The 16,943-nt window shown below is 36.0% G+C and overlaps 1 protein-coding gene across 3 annotated transcripts in view; it reads right to left on the reverse strand.

The window, feature by feature from the left end:
- Positions 1 to 16,943, reverse strand: part of LOC110020415 (ankyrin repeat domain-containing protein, chloroplastic) — a 44,975-nt gene that overhangs the window by 16,410 nt on the left and 11,622 nt on the right. For all 3 annotated transcript variants that reach the window (XR_002293522.1, XR_002293521.1, XM_020718507.1), the window contains exons 2-4: positions 14,480 to 14,556; positions 13,455 to 13,553; positions 12,957 to 13,055 (exon numbers count right to left, since the gene is read on the reverse strand). Coding sequence is in view for 1 of the 3 variants with exons in the window: in XM_020718507.1 (XP_020574166.1) it covers positions 12,957 to 13,055; positions 13,455 to 13,553; positions 14,480 to 14,556 (275 nt within the window). In the remaining 2 variants the exon portion in view is untranslated. The remainder of the gene's footprint in view (positions 1 to 12,956; positions 13,056 to 13,454; positions 13,554 to 14,479; positions 14,557 to 16,943) is intronic.

Below are 16,943 nucleotides of genomic sequence, written 5' to 3' on the forward strand. Positions count from 1 at the left end.
AAAAAATATATATATATATATATATATATATCAAAACAAGCCGAACACGAACAAACAATTCTTTGTTTGTGTTCGGCTCATTAACTTCACGAACGAGCCGAACATGAGCAGTTTGCGAACAACAAGCCGTTTTGATAGCCTTAGCTGAAGACTTGCTTAATGTCTGTCTAGTATTAGTCATTCCTTCAAGTTATGATGAATTTCAGATTTTCACTGATGCATCTTTGCGGGATTTGGGTTGTGTAATTATGCAGTATGATAAGGTCATTGTATATGCATCACGAAAATTGAAGAATCATGAAAGGAACTATCCTACAGATGATCTGGAGCTTGTTGCAGTTGTATTTGACTCTAGATGTAGAGGGGAGGCATTATTGTATGGAAATAGATGTGAAGGTTTTACTAATCACCAAAATTTGAAGTATATCTTCACTTAAAAAGAGTTGAACGTAAGGGATAAGAGATGATACTAATTTATTAAAGACTATGATTTAGATATTCAGTATCATCTGGGGAAAGAAAATGTTATTGCTGATGCGCTGAGTGGGAAAGCTTCAGGTAATTTGAACTATTTATTTACTCTATAGGAGCAGTTAATTAAAGATCTGGACAGGTTGAAGCTACGTATAGTTGATTATGGTGATGATAGTATGATTCAACTATATTAGTTGACGATGTAGCCAACTCTAAAGGGCCGAATCCAAAATTCTTTAGCCAGAGATAAAAGTATTCATAAAGTTCTCAAGCAAGTTAAGGCAAACAATTTAGAAAGGTTTGAGCTAGATCATGATGGTCTATTGAGGTATAAAGACATGGCTTATGTTTCAAATGATGATTTGAGATGAGAAATTTTGGAGGAAGCACATTTATCTGATTACACTATTCACTAAATGAGCAAAAAAATGTATCAGGATCTTAAAGAAATGTTTTAGTGGCAGGGATTGAATAGGAATGAGGCAAAATTTATATCTAAGTGTCCTTCATGTCAGCTAGTGAAGGCAAAGCATCAGCATCCTAGAGTTCAGTTGCAACCTTTGGCAATTTCAGAGTGAAAATAGGATGAGATTGCAATGGATTTGTTATTGGTTTGTTGAGATCACATCGACGTCATGATGTGATTTAGGTTATTATTGATAGACTAAGTCTGCCCATTTCCTACCTATTAGACAGACAAATCCAATTAAGAAGCAAGTCAAATTATATGTTGATCAAACTGTGAGATTGCATGCGGTGCCACAGTCTATTGTTTCCGTCAAAGATAGCAAGTTTACTTCCAAATTGTCGAAGAAGGTTCAAATAGTTTTGAGCACTCGACTGACTTTCAGTACAACATTTCACCCTCAGACAGATGGTCAGTCAAAGAGAACTTTTCAGACCTTAGAGAATCTACTAAGATTATGTGTCGTTGACTTTGATGGAGGTTGAGAATCACATATACATTTAATATAATTTGCTTACAATAGTAGTTGTCAAACTAGCATTGGGATAGCTCCATATGAAGCATTGTATAGAAGGAAGTGCAAGACACCTTTATGTTGGGCTGAAACAGGTAAAAGAAATATCATTGGTGTTGATTTGGTTGATGTTGCGGCTGAGAAGATTAGACTGGTCAGAGATACACTAAAGACAGTGAAGGATAAACAGAGAAAATACTTCGATGTCAAGCACAAACCTGTTGAGTTTTGGAAAACTTGTTTTTATCAAGGTCAGTCCATTAAAGGGTATGCAACGTTTTGGGAAGGCAGGAAATTTGAGCCTCAAATTTGTCGAACCATTTGAGATTGTTGAGAGGATTGGTAAAATGACTTACAGATGCGCTTTACCAACTCATGTGCAGGGAGTGCGTAATGTTTTTCACATTTCTTCACTGAGAAAATATATTGCAGATGAATCTAGTAGGGTGATAGCAGACTGTTGATATTCAGTTAGATTTGACTTATACTGAGGAGCCAATAAGAATAATGGATTATGATGTGAAGAAGTTGTGGAGCAAAAACATCTCTTTGGTAAATATTTTATGGAAGTACGGGTCGGTGAAGAATGCTAAATGAGAGAAGCTCTTTGAGATGCAAGAAAAATACGCACTGCTTTTCAATTGAGGTTAATTTGTGTGTATGTGTGTGCACAACATTTGGATAATTTGCTTTATTTAAATATGAAGATTTACCTTAAGTTGTTCGGATCCATCATTCCCTAACTCGCATGCTCCTCCAATTCCTCCTTTAAATCTAAAATCACTTAATATTAGTCCTAATTTTAATAAAACATACCAATAGTATTATTAAATACAACCACACATTACAACACACATATATGTGTTTTCATACAACAATATAAATAAATTAATTTATTAAAAATTTCAATTATACCTTATTAACTTTACGCACGCTAGAAGCTCTCCCTTTCTTCCTCCTTTTGGTCTCCGCTCAACCACGTGAGCTCTTCTTCTTTTTTTGGTCGCGTCTCACCACCAACAGAGCACGCGAGCTTCGACTCCCTCCTCCACATCGTGTCTTATTTTGCACGCGAGCACGACAAGTAGGTCTTCTCCTCTACTTCTCCTTCGCAAGGCCCAACAACCCCAACAGTCGCACGCAAGGCTCACTGATTCGGCTTCTCTCGCGAAGACGACATGTCTTCGTTTGCGGCTCAAACCAGGTAAGCCCTCGACACCGCTTCTTTCTTCTTGGACTTCTCCTTCTTCTTCACGTGGCTCAAAAGCCCTAAACTGCACGCACGATACTACGATCCTCTTCTTCCTCTCGCAAGAACAACATGAAGGTTACCTTCTTCCTCCAAATTATCCTTCCTTCGACTAGAGTTCGACACGATAAAGACGTCGCACACGAGGCTTCTTCTCAATGTTGTGGTTCCTCCCTTTCATTCACTCGTTCTCTCTAAAGGCTACAGGTAAATGGAACATCCCCACCCCCCCTGCGACTCTAATAATCGAACCAAATTGACGGTTATTCCTTACGCCGATTCAAAATTTCTTTTCCCCTTTTTTAATATTATTTATCTTCAGTTATGACAGTTATTCCTTACGCCGATTCGAAATTTCTTTTCCCCTTTTTTTATTATTATTTATCTTCAGTCATGACAATGTTGTTATAATATCGTTTAAGTAATCATAGTTTTCAAATTTCCAAAAATTTGTATCATTTGACATTTTCTAATAAAAATCTCTCTAACTTCAATTGTGAGACATGACAGTCAGCCAAACATCACTGGATCTATTATCCACCTCACACTAATACACTTTCCGCTCCTTTTTCTCTCATTCACAGCGACATATGTAGACTTTCTCGCACTTTCATCCACATCAATAAATGGTAATTTTTTACCTTAATTGATGATCGCACTCAAATGACGTAGATCGACATTTCAAAACTTCTATACATTTGTCTTAACTCAATTCAAAACTCTTATTCAGATACTTCTCAACAAAAATGCATCTATCTTAGTATGAAATATTCAGACGCTTCTCAACAAAAATGCATCTATCTTAGCAATGCACCCAAATATCGTGGCTTCTAATGTTTAAAAGATAATAGTCATGAGTTTTTTAACTCAATTTTAAGTGAATTCTTAGTAAGTAAAGGCATCCTCTACTATAGTTCTTGGACGGACACTTTTCAACAAAAATAAGGTAATCGAGAGGAAAAAATCGTCACCACCTCAACATTGCTGACAACATTATGTTTCAATCCAATGTCCAGAACCGGTTTTAGAATGATGTCATTTTCACGGCAACCTATCTCATAAATAGTTTTCTCTAAAATTACAAGTTTCAAACCCCTTTAGTCGTCCTGATGTCATGTTTCTCTGTCAATCGGGTTTTCTTCACATTAGAAGCCACAATATTTGGGTGCACTGTCTTTGTTTGAAACATTGCTCCTACTTGAAGTAAGCTTGATCGCAAATCCATAAAATGTATCTTCCTAGGTGTCGGTCGTTATTTTTTAAAAGAATGATTTTTGTAAAATATGAAAATAGTTTTAATACAAATATGATTTTTGAAAGCAACATTTTAATTTAAAAATAGATGAGACCAAACAAGTCTCACGTATTGAATAGTTTGGATGGCTGAGTGCGATACCACAAGTAATACACTATCCCGAAGGATAAGCATACCACTTGACAGTAGGCTTAACCACTTAAACTAAGGAGTTTGTGACATCTGTTCGGTCTACAAAAACTTTTATAAATGACCGACAAATTTCTCTATCTAATATAAGAATTAGATAAGGTTTATTTTACCTAGATTCCAAGTACTCTATAGAGGCAAACCTCTATAGTTAATTACATTTTAAATGACCTGGATCACTTAAGAAGACTCGATTAAGATCAGTGGTTCTGTCTTCCAGATTTCAAAAGATTAGGTTTCCAAGATTGGACACGGGAAAATCAAATGGGAGTGACTCAAACAGGAACAGTTATTTTAAAGAATCCAAAGAAATGAAGAGTATGTGATATCACAGATCCAGGGCAAACCCTTGTAATTTCTCAACTATCATATTGTTAGGCTTTATGTCTTTGAAATGTTGTTATTTAATATTTAATTCTGCAATTTATTTTTAGATTTAGGACTTACATTCGCACGATATCTGATCGTGCAATTAGCCTAAAAAATAGGAGGGTTTATACCGTACCACACAGTAACCTCGGAATCTTAAAAGTGTTAGGACTTATAATTGCACAACAGGGTTGTACAAAAGTACTAAAGATAAGGTGAGGATTTACGTTGCGCTAAGCAAACTATCTCGAAATAATATGGCTTATTATTTAAACTAAGGAAAATGCTTAGTTGACGTGAACTTGTTTTGATGTTGCAGATCCATCTCGAAGTTACTCCTCTGTGTGTCCTCGTCGTGCTGTCTGCGGTGCTTGCTCCAAGCTCCCCGTCGTAGCACATTCGGATTCGATGTTAATTTCAAGGGTACATGCCATTGTTTAGTCAACGATCCCCCGTCGGATTTCTCCTATGAAACCAACTACTGGTCTCTTATTCTAAGGTATAGTGTGGAAAAGAAACAGTAGCAAGTATAAGTATAATGACAGAATTTAAGAAATGAGCTACCATGCATTGTATCAACAAAAGAAATATCATCTAGAAAACTCAAGAAAGAGCGGCAAATGACTCACGACGAAAGAAAACTAGAGAAAATCGGCAAATTACTTACAATGGAAACCTCGAAATAAAAAAAAAGCAAATGGCAACTCAAAGAAAGTCGCCGAAAACAAGGGAAAATCCCGGAAAAAAGACCACAAGTGCTCTACTAAAAGTTCCAATAAAATCTCACAAAAAATCCAAAAAAAGAAAACTGCAAGCACTATGATCGGGGCTAGGCTCATATACTATATATTTGTACACGAGGGACGTCGAAGTCTACTATCTGTCACCCGAATGTATAGAGCTCGTCACTCAACTAGATGGGTGTGCTACTAGACCTAACTTAGGAGCTAACTTAGGATGGTACTCCTTAGCCCGGTACTGGTAATCAACAAGTGGACAATAATATTTAAAATTTATATTTTTAGCATGTATATAGGTTTCAGGCATACAAAATAAAGTTATATCAATTTTGTTAGTAAAAATATTTTTTATAAACATTGTATTTGTTCTTATCAGTTTTGAAAAGTTATGATTATTCACGAGTCGATCACGCCGTCGGGCGTACCCCCCGCGGCGGGAGTAGGACCGCCGACAACCTAAGATGGTACGGGTCCCCTGCTAATCTTATGTCGGTGAATGATGTTATTATCCTATAAGACAACCTAAGATGGTACGGGTCCCCTGCTAATCTTGTGTCGGTGAATGATGTTATCATCCTATAATTCATCAGGTCCTAGACAGGTCCTAGGATTGGGTCCTGATGTCGTAGAATGAAAGATCATTCAGCTCTACCACCGGCATGCCTTTGTCATCACTGCCCTAAGTCCCAAAACACAAAACAAAACCGACCTACTTGCGACCTTGCTTGATGGTTTCATATATAGCAAAAGGTTATATATGCGCACTTATGTATCGGACATAAGCATCAAAAACCTAAACCAATAAGCAAGGAAAAAAAAATAAAAATAGGGGTGAAAGAGAGGAGGGATTGATCTACCTGAAATGTCGAAAAGGTGAAGGGTGAATCGGTCCTAAAAACTGTGTCTAAAATTATCGACGAAATGACACAAAAAGGCGGCCTCATGATCCTCAAATCAACCCAAAAGGGTATCATCTCCTCCAATTTCACAAACAGATCAACCCAAGAAGGGTATCCTCTCCAAATTGTATTTCAAGCAAGTCGAAACGTCAAAAGATTGAACCTATGTAACGACTACAATCAAATATAGCCCAAAAGCCCTCGAATCCGTAGCTAAAAGGCTACAACATAATCTCAAAAAAAAAACAATCCAAATATCACCGTTAAAGCTAGCCAATGCAGTCTTAATGCCACCAAACCATAAAAGCCTCTGAAAACTCCAACGAGTCAAAAAAAAACTTCGCAAAAACCAAATGCCCGAGGCATCCCAAAACAATTAGCCCAACCATCACAAAATAGGTGCATTTAAATATCACAAAATTAGCACTTAAACTTTCTCCAAAAAAACAAAAAGGCCGTGAAAACCGAAAATTGTCCACATGAAGCTCAAATCTTCACTAAATCAGTCTGTATAACTTCAAATTTTTCATGAATATAAAACATGTTAAGGATCTCCAAAGATATACATATAAACAATGAGACGAACTGCAGTCCTGCATTACCTCTTAGGTGTTAGAAATGTAAAGACATAAGAGTGGCTGGTATAAATGTAAAGGAGCAAAGCTTGTGTTGGATATATAGGCATATAGAGATTGGGTGGTATGTTTGTAAACAATAAGTATAGAATAGAATTGGCAAGTGTTTGAAGTTTTGCATATGCAATATCAGATTTGGGTGTCAAGTGTCAAATATGTAAATACAAATATGTAAATACTAAAGAATCGTGTGGCGTGTAGGCTTTCAACTCCCCTGTATGATTCTCATTCGTCAATAGTTTTGTCCATCTGAGTTTTCTCTCCTCAAATAATTTCACGATAATGCCGCGGTGCTAGCCTCTCTAGCATCCTTAACATTTTCCACAAAAAAGAAAAAAAAAAGAAAAGTTAATCTGCGCAACTTGCTCATATGTTCCAACTCACCAATTCGATAATCATTCTCATTATTAACACTAAACTCAATTAGTTCTTAAGATGACCTTAATTTCCCAATTCCAGACGCATTAGAATATGCATTCAGAGGCAAATTCCAAGTGAAGCAAATTAGAAAGATTACTCATATCGCCAGGCAAGAAATCATCAGAGAAAAAATTGCCTAAACACTTCCTCATAGATTATGAACCGTAAATAATAAAGACTAGTCAGAGATCTTGGCATTCGAGTGAGATTTACAGTAAGATTCAAATATCGAAGAAGTTTCAAATTTTTAATAACCTCAGACATCTTTTTCTGATATGGAGAGTGTATGAACAGCAAACGAATGCTTCATGATGCCTTTTAAAATTTCAGTAAGTATTTCAGAAAATCCTTGATCATTTCTTCCACTAAAAAAAAGCAAATGCAGGTTTTCAACACCTTTAGCGCATCCTACAAAGTTTAAAGTACATGCAAAGCAAACCTTTAATTCATGCAAGAAATATCCAGAGCAACTTCGAAACAAGCCCAGAGAAAAATCTGGTAGCACTTCCTTCCCCTCCAGAGATTTTCGGCCAACCTTGGTAGTCAAACACACAACCAAGCAAGAATATCGAGCCAACAATCAAGAATACCGAGCAGCCCAGAAGGAATACTCAACCAAGCAATAGTGTCGAGCAACTGAACATGAAATTCAAGCAAGACAAAATTTTGGCAGCCCTCCACCCTCCTTTTGAATTTTTCAGCCAACCCTAAAGACCTCCCCAAGGTGGGGTTTTATAGGCAAAAGAAAGAGGAACAACCACCTATCAGCCCTAATGGTGGCCGAATGGGATGATGGGAGAGGAGGAGCATTTAGGGAGAAAGAACAGGCAACCCAGGGGAAAGGAAGGGTCGGCCAGGTGGAGTTTCACCGTTGGAGAGCCGCTCGGTTGAGCGGGGATCGAGAGGGCGAGCCGCGAGTGAAAGAAGAGAAGAGTGAGCCATCTCGTGTAGACAAGGGTGAGCCTGTTCATGAATGGCAGAGGAGGCGGAAGCTAGGGCTTCGCTCGTGCGGCCTCGGGTTCGGGAATATAAACATGTTAAGGATCTCCAAAGATATACATATAAACAATGAGACGAACTGCAGTCCTGCATTACCTCTTAGGTGTTAGAAATGTAAAGACATAAGAGTGGCTGGTATAAATGTAAAGGAGCAAAGCTTGTGTTGGATATATAGGCATATAGAGATTGGGTGGTATGTTTGTAAATACTTCAATAAGTATAGAATAGGCAAGTGTTTGAAGTTCTGCATATGCGATATTAGATTTGGGTGTCAAATATGTAAATACTAAAGAATCGTGTGGCGTGTAGGCTTTCAACTCCCCTGTATGATTCTCATTCGTCAATAGTTTTGTCCATCTGAGTTTTCTCTCCTCAAATAATTTCACGGTGCTAGCCTCTCTAGCATCCTTAACATTTTCCACAAAAAAGAAAAAAAAAAGAAAAGCTGTATTTTTAATCTGCGCAACTTGCTCATATGTTCCAACTCACCAATTCGATAATCATTCTCATTATTAACACTAAACTCAATTAGTTCTTAAGATGACCTTAATTTCCCAATTCCAGATGCATTAGAATATGCATTCAGAGGCAAATTCCAAGTGAAGCAAATTAGAAAGATTACTCATATCGCCAGGCAAGAAATCATCAGAGAAAAAATTGCCTAAACACTTCCTCATAGATTATGAACCGTAAATAATAAAGACTAGTCAGAGATCTTGGCATTCGAGTGAGATTTACAGTAAGATTCAAATATCGAAGAAGTTTAAAATTTTTAATAACCTCAGACATCTTTTTCTGATATGGAGAGTGTATGAACAGCAAACGAATGCTTCATGATGCCTTTTAAAATTTCAGTAAGTATTTCAGAAAATCCTTGATCATTTCTTCCACTAAAAAAAAGCAAATGCAGGTTTTCAACACCTTTAGCGCATCCTACAAAGTTTAAAGTACATGCAAAGCAAACCATTAATTCATGCAAGAAATATCCAGAGCAACTTCGAAACAAGCCCAGAGAAAAATCTGGTAGCACTTCCTTCCCCTCCAGAGATTTTCGGCCAACCTTGGTAGTCAAACACACAACCAAGCAAGAATATCGAGCCAACAATCAAGAATACCGAGCAGCCCAGAAGGAATACCCTGCCAAGCAATACTGCCGAGCAACTGAACATGAAATTCACGCAAGACAAGATTTTGGCAGCACCTCCACCCTCATTTTGAATTTTTCAGCCAACCCTAAATACCTCCCCAAGGTGGGGTTTTATAGGCAAAAGACAGAAGAGCAACCACCTACCAACCCTAATGGTGGCCGAATAGGATGGTGGGAGAGGAGGAGAAGCATTTAGGGAGAAAGAGAAGTAGGCCTCGGGAAGATGAAGGGTCGGACAGGTGGAGTTTCACCGTTGGAGAGCTGGTCGGTCGAGCGGTCTGCGAAGAAGAGGAAGAATCGCGCGAGCAGGCTCCCGAGCTAGGGCTCGCACGAGGGACGCTGTTGCGACTCTGGCAAGAAGCATCAAGAAGATTTGCGAATAGAAGAGGGGCACGGGAGCTAGGGCTCGAGGGGCAAGCCACCTCGTGTGACTGGATCGAGCGAAGAGGAGAGATCGGGTGCGTGAGTTAAGTGAAATAGGTTTAAAATAAGGATTATTTTGTTTTATTTTATTGTATTATGTTATTTAATTATATTAATTAGTGTATGATTTATTTGTGTTCGAAATCCTAGCAAAGTGGGTATTTTTCCTGGGTAAAATTGACGTTCCGGACGCACCGGCACAGTCCATTTCGTCATTCGAGGTCATTTTGACGAATTCATCAATTTGTGTGTGATTTACTTGTGTACATAATTATGGCAATATGGGTGTCCTCTCTGGCTAAAAAAAGATGTCCCAGACGCGCCGGAGTAGTCTGTTTCGCCATCAAAAATCGTTCGGAGAAGTTCACATTTTCACCCTTCTTAAGCTCAATTCTAGTCCAACTTTGCGCAACTTAATGGATTTTGTGTATTTTGTGTGTGTGAGTGCGTTGCTAAAGTCTTAAAGGGGTTTCCCTAGAGCTTTAGATCCTATTGGGAACTTCTCTTTGACTTCCCACATGTTGGTCCTTAACCACTCGACCAAAAGATGATGGTTTGAGGCCACCCAGGTGAGACACCACAAGAGAATCAGGAAGTGGTTCGAATTTCTAAAAAGGGTGGGCCTCAGTTCTAGTCCTCTAAGATAGTCGATAGGAAAGTTCTATGACTAGATCCTAGGCTCTATGAAGAGGAAGGAAATGTCTCACAAAAATGAGGCCAACACTAGGGTACTCTGCAACTCAAAAGAAGAATCGGTGTCTTGATCCGACAACAAACAAAATCTATGTGTGTCGATGTCTCCTTCTTTGAAAGTGTTCTCTATTTTTTTAGCTCGACCTCTACTGAGGGAGAGATTGAGTTCCACGACAGTCTCATATCCCACTCCTATGGATGGTCCCCTCATTGTTCCTACCAATAAGGAGTCCCCTGTCCCACTGGGTGCATCATCTCCTCTTCCCACTATCTGTTTCTATACTCGGCACACCCGTCCTAATGCTCCTACTCCGGAGACCACTACCTCCTTACAAGAAGATTTTGACTCCACTCCCGGTGACATCCTTAGCACAACCCATCCTCCAAATGAGGAGGTGAACTCTTAAGGTAAGGAACGCAATCAAACATGCTCCCTATATTCCATAGAAAATATCTTTTTCTACAGTTTATTGCCGACCTACAGAGCATTTGTTATTACCCTGACAGATCATCAGATCTCAGCTACTATTAAGGTTGTTCTTGTTGATCTAGCCTGAAAAACGACAGTAATGGAGGTGACGAATGCCCTTCAGCAGAACAAAATATGGGACACAGTAATGGAGGTGATGAATGCCCTTCAGCAGAACAAAATATGGGATTTCATGGACCTTCCTCGCGGTAAAAAATGTAGATGGACACCAAGTTCAACTCTAACAGGTCCTTTGAATGAAACAAGACACGATTGGTTGCCAAAGAATACTCACATACCTATAAAATTGATTATGAGGAGACATTTGCTTCAGTGGTGAAGTTAAACATTATTCATGACCTATTGTCGCTTGCGATAAATCTGGATTGATATTTATTCCAACTAAATGTCAAGAATGCATTCTTGAATGGAGAGCTCGCAGAAAAGATGTACATGTCTCTCCCTCCAGCTTTGATTCTACTACCTCCAGAGAACAAGTGTGCAAACTACGAAAGTCCCTCTATGGGCTAAAGCAGTCCCCAAGGGCCTAATTCAGCAAGTTAACAAAGGTGATAGTGGGTCATGGTTTTACTCAGGCTCAATCGGATCACACCTTCATCTGTCATTCCTCCAATAGTCATGTAGTTATCTTTATTGTCTATGTTGACAATAATGTTTTTACAGTTAATGATCTCTCAACATTGGAGTCTTTAAAAGACATTCTTATTGCGTCTTTCAAGATGAGGGACTTGGAATCTCTCTGGTTCTTCTTAAACATGGAAGTGGCTCAGTCGTCTCGAAAAATTTGTCTATCTCAGCGCAAATATGTGATTGAACTCTTGACAGAAAACAACCTTCTTCTATGCAAACTTGTTGTTGTTCCTATAGATCCTAATAAAAAATTATCAGGTATTCCCAATGTTGTCTGTCAACAAAACTCATTGCCAACATTTTATGGAAAAACTCATCTACCTCGCTCATATTCGCCCCGACATGTCAAACAGTTAGAATAGTGAGTCAATTTTGGCATGACCCCTAGGAGCACCATCTCCACGTTGTCCACCAGATTCTCCATTATTTAAAAGATATACCGAGCTCAGGTTTGTTTTTCTCCCGTCACACCTCTCAATCAATTGTTGTTTATACAGACGTTGATTAATTTGGATCAGTTAATACTCGACGTTCCAGCTCGGGGTATTGTTCATTTGTATGGGGCAATCTTGTCACAGGAAAAAAGCAAGAAACAATTTGTGGTTGACCGAAGCAGTGTTGAAACTGAATTTCGGTCTATGTCCTTAGAAATCTGTGAAGCACTCTAGCTACACATCATGCTCCACATATTTTGTATGCCAACTTCTGTCCTGCTACAGCTATTCTGTGAAAATAAAACTGCAATCAGCATTGCTCACAATCTAGTCCACCATAATCGTAACAAACATGTGAAGATTAACAGACACTTCATTAAAAAAAGATAGAATCCAAAGAGATTTGTGTTTCATATGTGTCTTTCAGTGAACAATTAGCGGACATCTCACCAAAAATATTCCTCGCCATTTTTCAATGACTTCAAATTCAAGCTAAACATGACTGACAATTATACTTTGACTGGAGAGGGGTATTAGATTATAACGACAATCCCTAGCTGTCGTTATTTATTATTTGTCTTATTCTCTCATTATGTATTTTCTATTTTATTTTATTTCGTTTTAGTTTCTTTTCCTAATTGTTTTATTTCTTTCCTTTATTATGACTACTGTAATTGGGTTCAAATATTCCTCCTCCTAACAATAATATTGAGCTGCTCTATTCCAAACCTCAATATATACAATAAAATCTGTAGCATATCACATAATTTCAGAGTAAAGCATTTGTAGCAAATAATAAGATAAAGTCCAGTATATTTAAGGGTTTCCAAACTAAATTCAACAAATGAAACATATATTGTAATATAATTAGAATTTATTTGCCTTCTAAGAAAAAAACATATAATAAGCTAGCCTAGAAGCTGCACTCACCATATCACGTACAAAAGGATTGGCTGAATTTCTCAACAGATAACTAGTAATGGCATGTTTCTTGGAAAGTATAGCTTTATGAATTGCTGTTAACCCATCCTGGAGAAGTAGTCAAGTAGGCATTGTTTATATCAAAACAATGTTTAAGGAAATAGTAAAATGCAATAGGACTGAAAGCTAAGAAGTTTAACAAGGAAGATTCACGAACATACCACTATTCCTATGTATTTACATATCTAACAACTAACTTCATTATTTACATCCATACTACGTATGCATGAAAAGGTGCATTTCACTTTTTTTAGAGTTAAAATGATGGTATTTTTTATATGATATGAAAGATTTAGGAGGTATAAATGTAAAAAAGTAAAAGCTGTGTGAGATATGCAAGTACATAAGAATTGGTTGGTATGTAAGTAAATGTCCCTTTAACTATAGTCTGGTCTAAAAACAACAATTACCAGTGGCATCCTAAGAGTAGACTACCGAAAGTAATACCTCGTCAACAGCATTGATATCAACACTGTGCTTCAGCAGCAAATCCAAAAGATAAAACTCTCCAGAAGACGCAAGAGTGTGCAAAGGTAGCCATTTCCTCTGCAATGAAAATCCTTACATGAATCTCGTTGATCATAAACAAAGTAAATGAAAATGAGATATTGTGGTTAATACATTATCTAGTACAGTTTAAACAATAAATATTTAAAGAGGTAAATTGATGCAGAAGCTATGTTTTTACTATTACAGCATCTTTCAAATTATTTAGTAAACAAATTTCTAAGATAAAATGTAATGTCATAAAGAAAGGGAAAAAAGGTAGTATTCTATCACATAATATGGTTATGTAAAAGGTAGTATTCTATCACATAATATGGTTATGTAAAGCGAATTAACTTTTAAGAGAAAAGGACATTCTCCAAACATAAATGTCATCTAAATATTATTTCACGGAAAAAAGTAAGTTCATGAACCAGAACTATAAATTAATAAAATTTATTATTTAAAATTTAATATAAATTCCAAGAAAAGATTAATTAGACAATGTGTTCAAGATAATCCATCATTTAGCATTTAATAGCAAGAAAACAACACATATAAAGGTATTCATATACCCGTTTAAATACTAAAAAAAACATTGATTTTTGTGTTTTATATTGAAGGTTATTATCAGCAAATATAGATTATCTACTCCAAAAATAAGTATGACTGAGAGGACATTCAACAGACCTCAAAAAACAGAAGACTTCCTACTCATCAGAAGCACAAGACAGCTCAGAAGTCACTAACCCACAGATACAACTATTAAGACAATCGGGATTTAATGTCTGATTGGTTGAAGTGGTTTAGTTACAAATTAGCAAAAGCCATAGGGATTCTTAGAGCTTTAAAATAAGCGATGGAATGTCTAATAATGCAGAAATAAGCAAATCAATTATAAAGAAAAATCTATATTTTAGCCAAAAAAGAAATAAAAGGCATAGCAGCCCAGCAATATACTACCCAATCATGCATAAAGCACTAACCGACGTTGCTACACCCAAATTAGGAATGCGTTTATTCAGAAGAACCTTTTCTTCTTCTGTGAATAGCTTGCGACGACCTATTCATATACACAACAAAAATTAGATAAAAATTCAAATCAGAAAATCCTAGAAGTGAACATCTCACATAACCTGAAAATATTAGCAGAATCACAATATGTTTAAAAATTTAATATGGCACATGCAAACCTATTTTACATAAAAGCATAATTTTTTTTTTATCAATTCCCACTTATCACGAACGGATGCGGGTAAAGAAGTTAGTCCATAAAACTAATGAAATTAATATTAGAATAGAATCTTAGAATATAATTACTCTCAATGATAAATCAATGGAATTAGTTGATATTATGATTCACAGAAATACTAGTATCTTATGTATTCAAGAAACGAAATGGGTTGGAAAAAAGACTAAGGTGATTGATAACTTAGGTTTTAAGCTTTGTTATTCTGGTAGAAGTTGCACTAGAAATGGTGTAGTTAGATAAGAATTTGAAAGATAAGATTGTAAAAATTAATAGTGTTGGAGATAGAATTATAACTTTTAAGATTATCATTGATACTAAGATTTTTAATATTATAAGTGTTTATGCTCTTCAACTAGGTATAGATATAGGGTCTAAAGATAAATTTTGGAATGACTTAGATGACTTAATACAAATGATACCTCTTGAAGAAAGAATTTTTATAGGAGGAGAATTAAATGGACATGTCGGTAGAGTGGTAGAAGATTTTAGAAATATTCATGGTGGCTACGGTTTTGGAGTGACTAATGAAAAAGGTAGAGCTATTTTAGATTTTGCATTCGGGTATGATTTTGTTATTACTAACATTTTATTTAAGAAAAGATATTGGCATCTTATTACTTATAAGAATTGATGTAATAAAACACAAATTGGTTATTTTCTTATGAGAAGAAGAGGTCGTCGAGATTGTAAAGATTCTAAGATCATTTCAAGTGGGGATTTAAGTACCCAACATCGTTTATTAGTTCTAGATTTTAAGATGAAGAATTGTAAAATAAAGAGTATTATGACTCATCATCGTATAATTAGATGGGAAAATCTAAAAGACAAATAAAATTATTTTTATGTGAAAAATTCAAGATTTCAAAATTTGGGATGTTCATGATAAAGCAAATGCTATGTGGAATAAAGTAACAAACACTATTAAATAAGTAGCAAAAGATATACTTGGAGAATTAAAAGGGAGAATCAAAAATAAAAATTTTTTTCTAAATAAAAATAGTTGGTGGTGGAATAATAATGTTCAAAAAAATATAAAATATAAGAAGTTATGTAATAAAAATTGGTTTAAATGTAAAAACTTAGAGAACTGAGAAAAATATTAAACGACCCGCAGGGAGTAAAAAAAAACAATGTGACCCTAAAAATTATGTTTTTAATTATCTTTATAATAGATTAGATACTAAGGATGGTGAAAAATATAGAGAGAAAATAAAAGTAAAACATTAACTCAAGTAAAGTGTATGAAAGACGAAAATCATTAAGTGATTTTCTTAGAAAAATGTATTCAACATTGGTGGGTAAGTTAATTTAATAAACTTTTTAATGAAGTTTATGAAAATATGATCGACCTTGGTGATCTCAAATCGTTAATAATAATAAAACGTTCCATTTTTACCGTCGCATTAGTAAAAAAGAAGTTGATGAGGCTTTATAGAAAGCCAAGGGTGGAAAGTCTGTAGAACCTACTGATATCCAAATTGAAGCATGGAAATGCTTAGGAGATTTAGGAGTTTCTTGGCTTACTAAACTCTTCAATATTATTTTAAAAACTAAAAAGATGCCTGAGTGGAGGAAGAGTATTTTGGTCCTCATTTTTAAGAATAAAAGGGAAGCACAAGAGTGTGCAAATTATAGAGGAATTAAGTTGATGTGTTATATTTTTAAATTATGGGAGAGGGTAATTGAACATAGGTTCAGATGTATTACAAAGATATCTCATAATCAATTTAGATTTATGTCGGGCAGGTCTACGATGGAAGTTATACATTTATTAAAGTGTATTAAAGATGAAAATGATTAAGTGATTTTCTTATAAAAAGGTATTCAACATTGGTGGGTAAGTTAATTTAATAAACTTTTTAATGAAGTTTATGAAAATATGATCGACCTTGGTGATCTCAAATCGTTAATAATAATAAAACGTTCCATTTTTACCGTCGCATTAGTAAAAAAGAAGTTGATGAGGCTTTAAAGAAAGCCAAGGGTGGAAAGTCTGTAGAACCTGATGATATCCAAATTTGAAGTATGGAAATGTTTAGGAGATTTAGGAGTTTCTTGGCTTACTAAACTCTTCAATATTATTTTAAAAACTAAAAAGATGCCTGAGTGGAGGAAGAGTATTTTGGTCCTCATTTTTAAGAATAAAAGGGAAGCACAAGAGTGTGCAAATTATAGAGGAATTAAGTTGATGTGTTATA

Source organism: Phalaenopsis equestris, unplaced genomic scaffold (genome assembly GCF_001263595.1).
Source record: "Phalaenopsis equestris unplaced genomic scaffold, ASM126359v1 Scaffold000096, whole genome shotgun sequence".
NCBI classification, from domain to species: Eukaryota; Viridiplantae; Streptophyta; class Magnoliopsida; order Asparagales; family Orchidaceae; genus Phalaenopsis; species Phalaenopsis equestris.